General features: G+C 37.2%; 1 protein-coding gene and 1 non-coding gene across 2 annotated transcripts; one reads left to right on the top strand and one right to left on the bottom strand.

The window, feature by feature from the left end:
* Window positions 1–4,712: 4,712 nt before the first annotated feature.
* Window positions 4,713–7,173, bottom strand: LOC106326734 (probable indole-3-pyruvate monooxygenase YUCCA4). The gene is made up of 4 exons (XM_013764651.1): window positions 6,327–7,173; window positions 5,977–6,225; window positions 5,601–5,723; window positions 4,713–5,102 (listed from the first exon to the last, which is right to left on the bottom strand). Exons 1-4 carry the CDS (start codon window positions 6,951–6,953, stop codon window positions 4,866–4,868), a joined length of 1,236 nt encoding a protein of 411 aa, XP_013620105.1. The 5' UTR covers window positions 6,954–7,173; the 3' UTR covers window positions 4,713–4,865.
* A 3,505-nt stretch (window positions 7,174–10,678) lies between these two features.
* Window positions 10,679–10,750, top strand: TRNAG-UCC. Its single transcript has one exon. It is a non-coding gene; the product is annotated as a tRNA-Gly (tRNA).
* Window positions 10,751–11,043: the final 293 nt, after the last annotated feature.

Raw genomic sequence — 11,043 nt, forward strand, 5'->3', positions numbered from 1 at the left:
GCTTGTTTCTTAAGTTTCTTTTTTCTTCAAGCTTAACTCAACATTCTCCCCCTTAAGCTTGAACTTCTCTTCACACATATCTTGTACTCCAATTATACTTCTAATTTCTTTGAATTTAATCCTTCCAAGTGACTTTGTAAGTATGTCCGCCTTCTGTTCATTCCCCGGGATATGCTCAACTTCAACTTGCTCGTTTTCAACACATTCTCGAATAAAATGGAACCTCCGATGTATATGCTTACTTCGGCCATGGAACACAGAATTTCTTGTAAGAGCAATCGCAGATTTATTGTCAACACGAATGACTACACGCTTGCATACTTCACCTAGAACTTCACCTAGTAGTTCCTGGAGCCAAATAGCCTGTTTCGCAGCCTCGGTCGCGGCCATGAACTCTGCCTCACAGCTTGACAAAGCAACTATCTCTTGCTTAGTCGAACACCAAGTTATAGGACTCTTACCAAGGTAGAATATATGACCCGTTGTGCTCTTTCCATCGTCATCGTCTACATTGTGAGAAGCATCACTCTAACCTTCAAGCTTTAAGCCTTTTCCACGCATGAAATATAAGCCAAGAGGGCATGTTCCTCGTAGATACCGTAAGACCTGCTTTAATGCAGTTCCGTGAGACTCCTTTGGCTCTTGCATGTAACGACTGAGCAAGCCAACCGAAAATGACAAGTCGGGACGGGTATGCAACAAGTAGCGAAGACAGCCAACACTTCGACGATACATAGTTTCATCGATATGTTTTTTTCACTCGGTGCTTTTGACATCTTTGCATTTATTTCCAACGGTATATGTGTAAGATTACATGTATTCATACCGGTATCTTCAAGGATCTTTCGCGCGTATCTGTCTTGCACTAGAGTAATCCCATCTGATCGTTGATGAACCTCAATGCCCAAATAGTATGTTAATAACCCGAGGTCACTCATCTCGAATTGATTTGCCATTCCACGCTTGAAGTTTAGTATAAGCTCAAGTGATGACCCAGTGACAAGTAGATCATCTACGTATACGACCACCACAAGAAGCTCTCCATTCTCTTCCCTTCGGTAAAGAGATGGCTCTTTCGAGCATCTTACAAATTTTAATCGTCGGAGGATCTGGTTTAGCTTAATGTTCCATGTCCTTGGTGCTTGACGTAGACCGTAGAGAGCTTTCTTGAGTTTATACACTTTGTGTTCTTGTCCCTCAATGATAAATCCTTCTGGTTGTACTACAAACACGTCTTCCTTTAGTTCTCCATGGAGAAACGCTGTTTTTACGTCTAAGTGGTGAACTTCCCACCCATTTGAGGCTGCTAGTGCAATAATTAACCGAATGGTCTCAACACGAGCTACCGGTGCGAACACTTCGTCAAAATCAATTCCATGTTTCTGAACATAACCCTTTGCCACCAGTCGCGCTTTATACTTACTGATACTCCCGTCAGCGTTTCGTTTTATTTTAAACACCCATTTGAGCCCAATTGGCTTTACTCCAACCGGGAGTTCAACGAGGTCCCATGTATCATTCTTTTCTATCGAGAAAATCTCATCTTTACACGCATCTACCCACACTTTCACATCTTTTGCTTCCTTGAAATCCCACGGCTCCTCATTTATAATCATCAGTAGACGCTCGCATTCGACTTCGGCTAAGATAATGTAGTCATCAAGATATGAGGGTTTTGTAGTAACTCGTTGTGATAGTCGAGGTTGCACTTCGTCATCTTCTTCACCAACCTGTTCTTCTTCGATGCCCTCTTCATTCTCTTCTCCTTCCTCGACTCCTTCCTCGACTGTGATCACTTCTCGATCATCATAAGTTCTCACTGGTTTTATCGAGACAATGAGTTCTTCCTCGCCGTCGAACTCAGTTTCCTCTGTTTTGCTCCAGTTTCATTCTTTATTTTCATCAAAAACAACATCTCGACTAACCATGATTCTTTTGCTCGATGGATCAAGTAGGCGGCAAGCCTTTGACCCTGGTTCCACACCTAAGTGTACAAGCACCTTTGATCTGTCATCGAGTTTCCTTCTTCCAGCGTTCTTAGTCCGTGCATAACACACACAACCGAATACCCGTAGGTGAGTGAGGTTCGGTTTGGTTGATCGTAGAACCTCATACGGTGTTCTCTCATCTAGTGCTCGAGTCGAGACACGGTTAATGAGGTATGTGGAATGCCTTACTGCCTCTCCCCAAAGGATGTTTGGTACGTGCATGGCCTTTAAGATGCTCCTCGTCATCTCCAAGAGGGTCCGGTTGCGTCGTTCTACCACTCCATTCTGTTGTGGAGTGTACGGAGCTGTTAGATGTCGCTTAATGCCATGTTTTTCACAGTACTCGATGACAGATCAAAGGTGCTTGTACACTTAGGTGTGGAACCAGGGTCAAACAATGCCATTTGTTTGTTTCAAGCTTTGAATTGATTCTTGAGGCTGGTTCCACACCTAAGTGTACAAGCACCTTTGATCTGTCATCGAGTACTGTGAAAAACATGGCATTAAGCGACATCTAACAGCTCCGTACACTCCACAATAGAATGGAGTGGTAGAACGACGCAACCGGACCCTCTTGGAGATGACGAGGAGCATCTTAAAGGCCATGCACGTACCAAACATCCTTTGGAGAGAGGCAGTAAGGCATTCCACATACCTCATTAACTTTGTCTCAACTCGAGCACTAGATGAGAGAAAACCGTATGAGGTTCTACGATCAACCAAACCGAACCTCACTCACCTACGGGTATTCGGTTGTGTGTGTTATGCACGGACTAAGAACGCTGGAAGAAGGAAACTCGATGACAGATCAAAGGTGCTTGTACACTTAGGTGTGGAACCAGGGTCAAAGGCTTGCCGCCTACTTGATCCATCGAGCAAAAGAATCATGGTTAGTCGAGATGTTGTTTTTGATGAAAATAAAGAATGAAACTGGAGCAAAACAGAGGAAACTGAGTTCGACGGCGAGGAAGAACTCATTGTTTCGATAAAACTAGTGAGAACTTATGATGATCGAGAAGTGATCACAGTCGAGGAAGGAGTCGAGGAAGGAGAAGAGAATGAAGAGGGCACCGAAGAAGAACAGGTTGGTGAAGAAGATGACGAAGTGCAACCTCGATGGTCACAACGAGTTACTACAAAACCCTCATATCTTGATGACTACATTATCTTAGCCGAAGTCGAATGCGAGCGTCTACTGATGATTATAAATGAGGAGCCGTGGGATTTCAAGGAAGCAAAAGATGTGAAAGTGTGGGTAGATGCGTGTAAAGATGAGATTTTCTCGATAGAAAAGAATGATACATGGGACCTCGTTGAACTCCCGGTTGGAGTAAAGCCAATTGGGCTCAAATGGGTGTTTAAAATAAAACGAAACGCTGACGGGAGTATCAGTAAGTATAAAGCGCGACTGGTGGCAAAGGGTTATGTTCAGAAACATGGAATTGATTTTGACGAAGTGTTCGCACCGGTAGCTCGTGTTGAGACCATTCGGTTAATTATTGCACTAGCAGCCTCAAATGGGTGGGAAGTTCACCACTTAAACGTAAAAACAACGTTTCTCCATGGAGAACTAAAGGAAGACATATTTGTAGTACAGCCAGAAGGATTTATTGTTGAGGGACAAGAACACAAAGTGTATAAACTCAAGAAAGTTCTCTACGGTCTACGTCAAGCACCAAGGGCATGAAACATTAAGCTAAACCAGATCCTCCGACGATTAAAATTTGTAAGATGCTCGAAAGAGCCATCTCTTTACCGAAGGGAAGAGAATGGAGAGCTTCTTGTGGTGGTCGTATACGTAGATGATCTACTCAACACTTTTTTACAAAAAAAAAAAACATCGGTAGACACTTTCGAGAGTCTCGTGTGAACATTTGGACTCAGTACTGATACTTGACTTTGTTAAACTATCATTTAATAATCATCCCAACTTTCAAACCTTTCCCCAAAAACTATCAATCTTTTCTCATTAAATGTTGCTTTCTAACTAAATTTTAACCCATCTGGTGATATGACGTATGGTGCCTTTATAACTATACGAAGCACAGATACCCAGTTTGCTTCTCCCGCGTGTGTATGCACATATATATAAGTATATAGCATATTAGCATGACGTAAAAAGATCTTGTCTGATAGTTCTTGTACGAGATGATCCAAAATCCGTCAGAGCTCTATCATTGTCGTCCTCGTGGACAACCTATAAATACAAATATTTTTTAAAACATTCTAGTAAAATTTCATATTGACTGAACAGTATTGACCATTTTCAAAATAATTTTTAAATCATTAACGAACAGTCATAATCATCATCACTCAGTCACAGTCTACTCATCCCATATGTCAAAATAATGGCCAAATCATATACCTATATTTCCAATTTATAAAAACTGACAGTGCTAATGTAGATGTGTATCATATGTTCAACTGTTTACGTATAATTGAAGTAATACGCACGACTGATAATATTTTTTGTTTTTAAAGTCCACAGTTATAAAATGTCCATAGATATGTGATAAATAAAAAATAATGCAGTTGTAATTTTCTGAATAAAACATTTCCAGAACAGAAAAACTAGAAATGTGTTATTAGTAGTCTGAATTTGTTAAATTAAATATACAAAACATAGGCTGACAAAAAAAAAATATAAAAAACATAGTTCAGAGCCTATTTCACATAAAATTACCCATAATTTACAGAGATTCTAAGAGCAAATTTACAATACATGGCATTCGTAACTACTACATATTTCTTAAATAATATACAAAACCTCATCCGAGATCATGAAAGGATGGAAATGAGAGAAATAAAGTAAAAAAATCGAGAGTGTTACAAAAAAAAGAGTAAAAAATCAACAACAAAACAAAAGGTAACCATTTCTTATGATTTATTGAAATGAAAGTGGATGATACAAGAACTACAAATGTTACTAGCACTCAACGGACCATTAGATTTCATCCACTGGTCGGTTATATCCTCCGCTATCTTAACGGCGTCAAGGGCAGTTCCCAAGAGCCCTCTCTTCGTGAAACCCACCGTGTAAAGTCCATTCTCTCCTTTCCATCCGTTAGGAAACGGCGTTTTCGGCATTCCTTCTTTTGTGAAAAAACTATATTCCTGTAAATTTCAAAGGATCATTTATACTTTTTCAATTACATAAAACAAGTAAACACACCAAAAAACAGGGAGAGGAGACGGTGGAAACAAGAAAAAAGACGAGAGAGTTGTTGTCTTTATACAAATATTTATAATTTTGGGGAATTTAAAATAGTGAAAAAGGTTTTGATCCATTCTGCATGGAGAAAATAAGAGTTTTGGAATGTTGTTCCCTTTGTTGCATGTGTTACGTCCGTATCATAGAAAGCGATGGATGAGTCGCTAACTGATAACACTAAAAACTATTACAATTATTCATTGCCTTTGTACCTTATTTGCATGTGTGTGTCTATCGATATATGCGTATCCTTATCATTTCTACCATCACCATCACCGTTATTCTTGAAAATGAAGTTTATTTCAATTCCATGCATATGTTGATGGTTCAAATAATTTCATCATCATCACATATATAGATGAGATCTATGATGAATAACAATTAGTATATGATTTTAGTACCTTGAGCCAATCGGGTACATTGCTCTTATACCCGGTCGCTAATATTATTGACTCGAACTCCATTTCTTGCCCGTCCACAAACTTTGCTCCCTTCTTTGTTAATTCTTTCACCGCTTGTGTCACCTAATAGTTATTAACCACAAGACGAATCATTTATGTTAGAAAAATAAAAACAAGTCAAAAAAATCAGCTATATTAAATAAACAAAGAACTAACGCGTGCATGTAATAAAAGAACTAATCTTTTCTTCCGAAAGTCTTATATTCATTTATCAGGATGCTAGGTTTGATTCACATCTCTAATCTTTCTAGCTAAAAGCAGTTTAGACTTATATTAGTACTATTATTTAACAAGAAAACTATGAGTATAAACTTACTCTAATTTGACCGGATTGTATCAAAGATATGGCGCCTACATCAAGAACCGGAGTTTTTCCGGTGACGTTTTTGAGCTCAATTGGTCCGGTTTTGGGTCGTCGGAGGCCTAACCGGTCGGTATTGCCAAGATAAGAATTAGCAAGAAGCAGGAGCAAATTGTCCACCAGCTTTAGTGGAAACCATTTCAATAGTGTCATTGCTATTCCAAAACTCGAGAGACCAAAAAAGTCTCTTGGTAATACATGTACCTGCGTCATTATAGTAATTAATTAAACCCGATTAGTTCAGCCTGGTCATTTGTATGTACATTGATAATGAAAAACTGAACATAAATTAATTAATTACTTACAGGGTTTCTAACAACCATATGAGGCAGAGCATTGTATCTACAAAGATCCAAGCACACCTCCATACCGGAATTTCCACAACCAACCACCAAAACCTTCTGGTTTGCAAACTCCGAACCGGACTTGTACGCACTGGTGTGAACAACCGGTCCAGTAAAATTCTTTAAACCCGGTATATCTGGTACCACCGGTTCAGCATTCTCCCCTGTTGCCACCACGAGCCACTTGGATGTGTATACACCGTCTTGCGTCTTCACCTTCCATAGACCAGAGACGACATCGAACTCAGCTTTCTCGACGGTTTGGTTAAATACCGGTTCGATATTAAACCGGGCAGCGTAAGACTCAATGTAAGAGATGAATTGTTGCTTGGAGGGGTATCTCGGGAAGTTTTTGGGGAACTTCATAAGAGGAAGCTCGCAAAAGTGTTTAGGGAGGTGGAGCTTGAGACGGTCGTAGGTACGTTTTTGCCATAAAGAGGCTAAGCAATCGGTTCTCTCGAGTATAACTGATGGCACGCCTCGGTTTGACAAACACGCCGCTACGGATAAACCGGACGGACCGGCACCAACGATGATCGGACCATTAACAAAGATTGGACTATGCTCAGCTTCTAAACAAGAGTTCATGTTTGATTAACAAGAGAGGGTAACTAATGAAAAAGGAGAAGAAAGAAAGAAAGAAGCTGTCTATCTTTTCTCTGACGGTCACACGCACCTAAGAAGTGACCTGTTTTAGGGCTTCCCTTGAATGTTTCTCGGGAAATACCAAGAAACGAAGTTGGTAAATATAAGATGAGGTGTAAATGGTAGAGATAGAGAGAGTGAGAAGGCGTGAGAGAAAAGGAAAGGATTGTGTGTGTGTTTGTTTTTCAATGTAAATGGGTTTTATGGGGTTTTTATCTTCTTGTTGTTTGGGTATTGAGTTGATGTGTAACTGTATAGTGTAGGGAGCAGAGTAGGTCTAAGATGGGTGAAAATGGTGCAGATATTAAATATAACCACTTGTATAATCTTTGCCATAAATTATTTTCTAGTAGTCAAACTGTATTTTTCTACTATTAATGACTAGATTTTCTGCTATAAATGTCACTTAAAAAAATTCTTCTGCACTACAGTTGCTTGGCTTTACGGTCTACCATATCGTGTTTGAACTTTGAACAAGATAAAATTTTAAAATGATTAGTGTTCATCTGAAAGTTTAAACATTGTCTTTTTAAGTTTAACAGTACAAACACCCCCTTAATATATTATGTATATATTTGTGTTGAAGTGTTTCATGGTGTAGATAGATTTTAATACTTGAAAAACGATCATTATATTCATCCCGTTTTTAGATTTTTATAATTAATCTTCTACCGAAAGTTTGTTGAGGTTAAGATAGTATTATAGAAGACTCAGGTAATTAACTTCCCACTAATTAACATTTCTTACTTAAACAAAGGTCTCTAAAGATATTCTGGCCCTTTTTCCATCATTTGTATTCATTGTGGATCACTTTAAAATAAACTTTCTTACAACTTAGCTAATATTAAGCAAAAGGAATAAATGTGCATAACTGTAAGCTCTTCCGCTATACTTTTGCAACAACAAAAAAGGTGAAAAGAATCCAAATGTCACTAGAAGAAATAACATATATTTCAGGATTATTTATATGAATATGTTAAGCCAATATTAATGAGTTCATACTTCATACGAATTATTTAGATAATTTGCGTTTTATAGCTTTATCGATATTATCTACTTCTCTTTAGCAAGGGTAACAGTTATTAATGAGGATTGTACCAAACACATAATTAATAAGTAGATATGTGGAAAATGTAATTGCGTTGCGCATGACTGACCACTCCTTCGGTAAAATGTCAACTAATGCAGCCTACCTCCACTTCCCCTACGAACCTTTGAGATTGCTATATAAATACGATTAAACATACTACATGCAAATGCATCATATTTCAAAGCAACTTATACATTATGAATCATTTAATCCTACTACCAATCACATATATGCATAAATAGCTTACTACTAACAGATTTCAGCTATATTTAATATGGTGACATTTATAATATTATGCTGATAGAATCAAAACCATGAGATTAAGAAATCATTATTAATTAAACCAATACATTGGGATCTCACTCATCCAGGCTTTAAAGCCAAATAAGGTAATGTTATTTTATGTGCTTCTTATTACCTGTTTAAGATATTTGCGTTAATTTGTATGCTAGATATATACTATATATATATACACGTAATTTATAGGTAGAGTGCAGTCTACGCGAAAGAATGGACTGAAATATTATTTATAAGAAAAGAGAGAATGTGTTATATTTTAAAATGCTTGCGCATGTAGTGTTTTAAGAGGTAAATCAATGGTTTGGTGCATGCTAATTGCTAAACTTCTCATTGAGTAAGGTTTGGCATTATTATGAATATCATTTAACACAATTAAGACGTAAATTAAAAGATATCATACGTAAATGGTTAGATAGCCAACTACATATATTATCTTACTTTCAGGGTATTTCTTTAATGGAAACACAAATTAGACGTACATTTGACCTGTGTGCTTATTATTACATGGACCCAAATAAACACAAATGTTTACTCCAATCAACTAAAAAATTGTTTATTGTAAAATATAAGTAAATGACTGTACGTCTTCGTACTAACAATATTTAATTAGCATGCCAAGCTTTTTTCATGTATCATGCTTATCTATGGTACTCCGTACTCCGCATATATCTCTAATGATACATGCTCAAATGATCTACTCTGCATCTTACCAAAAAATGATCTACTCTGCAATTAATTTATAATTAAGTAATTTACAAAAATATATCACATATATGTGGTGTTATTGTTATGTATGATAAGTTTTCCACAAACACATATGAGTCTCTCAAATGGAAACTTTTCTATCATCTCTCTTATTTCCAATATTTTGGTTTATTTTAATTGTGAGAGATTTTATGAGAGACCCGTAGTGTAATGCTCTTATACACAATACATATTTACAATCAAACAACTTATAGACGCATTATATATGCATGCTTGGTATAGTAGAATGGGCCTTGTTTTTCTTTGTTAACTAAAATGGTCCTAAACTTACAGTTCAATAGAGCCTAGACTCATGACTAATCTAGGAGAAAATTACAAGCTATGCGAGTGTATCAGCTACTAGTAATCTACTTTACATGCATGTATTGATGGTCCCTTTGGTTAGACGAGGAATATTGTGGATCTTGGATGGATCAACATCAGCAATGCTGTATAAACTATCGATAATGGCAAAACAAGAATATTATATACTGTAGACAAAAGATTTTAGGTCCTACACAAGCGTCATATATCTTCCTCTGGCATCTTCTTCAAATTTCTCATTCTGTATCCTCCCGACTCAGTGCTCTTTGGAATTTTTCTGTCAGGCTTGAATTTCTCCCTCATTTTGTCTCATCATAGATCATAGTTACATGACCACACATATATATACAGATACATTGTATAATACTACGCAGGCTAGGAAGCTGATATATCTTAATTGGTTATTTTGGATCGATATGCAGTATGTTAGTATTGGACTATTACTCTTGACGTCGTATATAGCATTTCTAAGTAATTAAGTAACTCATATCAACATAAGTCACTTATTCTGTAAATTTAGTTAAATGAATTTTAGTATGGTACTAGATGTGGTATTGTATATGTTAATGATTGTTTAGTAACTTGGTTCAAACGACAAAGAAAAACATGGTTCAAACGAGCAGTGGATGTGTGAATGAAAATGTTTTCAAAGCTTTTGGGTTTATTCATGGTTTACATACTTCTACAGAATATACAAAGAATTCATTTATGGCCGAAAAAGAATTGAACTACCATTAAAAGTGTCTCAAGTCCAAATTTTGGACTTAACCGCTATTAACTCCGACCGATTCAAGAAACCCGATTTAGCAATTAGCATGCATGTCATATGAATCCACTTTCTATAATTTTTTTGTGAAAGGCCATGTAAATTTTAATTTGTATACACATGATATCTTATCCAAGATATGATCTTTTTATCCGTAGTAATGTACGAAAAAGAATAGAATAGTATATGATGGATGGTGCTTAACTACTTATATAATTAAATGTATTTTTGTGTGAAGCATGACATCAATGTCCTCTGGTTTTTCAGCAAATTAATAATAAAATAAATTTACGTAATGTATAAAACTGTCCCAGAACACATGAAGATTTCTAAAACTGGTTTCCATTTGCAAGTATCTCCCAAAATGAGATAGGGACGTTTTTGTTTTGACGAGTGCGGAACTACTTTAAAACAAAATACATTAACTAAACAGATAGATCAGAAGCGTCTGTAGTCCAACGGTTAGGATAATTGCCTTCCAAGCAATAGACCCGGGTTCGACTCCCGGCAGACGCATTGATTTTGTCTTTTATTTCCATCTGGGCATTCAAAAAATTTACTATGTTGTTGGTTCAAATAATTCAATTTATTTTTTTCAATCCCATGCCTATGCTGTAGTGCTGGGTTCGCGGGTCAACCCGCCCCGCCCCGCCGCGGATCGAATCATTTTTTCGATTCAAAAACTCGACCCGCATAACCCGCAAACAAAAACTTTTATATCCGCACCCGCCCCGCCAAAACCCGCGGGTAACCCGCCAAACCCGCGGGTAATTAATATTAATTATATTAAAAATAGTTATTTTAATTAA

This window comes from Brassica oleracea, chromosome C2, assembly GCF_000695525.1.
Source record: "Brassica oleracea var. oleracea cultivar TO1000 chromosome C2, BOL, whole genome shotgun sequence".
Taxonomy (NCBI): domain Eukaryota; kingdom Viridiplantae; phylum Streptophyta; class Magnoliopsida; order Brassicales; family Brassicaceae; genus Brassica; species Brassica oleracea.

Excerpts from the sequence above, each read along its gene's own strand:
- LOC106326734 (XM_013764651.1), bottom strand. The coding sequence starts at position 6,953 with ATGAACTCTTGTTTAGAAGCTGAGCATAGTCCAATCTTTGTTAATGGT. Across the intron at positions 6,226-6,326 it reads ATATGGTTGTTAGAAACCCT|GTACATGTATTACCAAGAGA; the intron begins GTAAGTAATTAA and ends ATAATGACGCAG. Across the intron at positions 5,103-5,600 it reads ATGTACCCGATTGGCTCAAG|GAATATAGTTTTTTCACAAA; the intron begins GTACTAAAATCA and ends TGAAATTTACAG.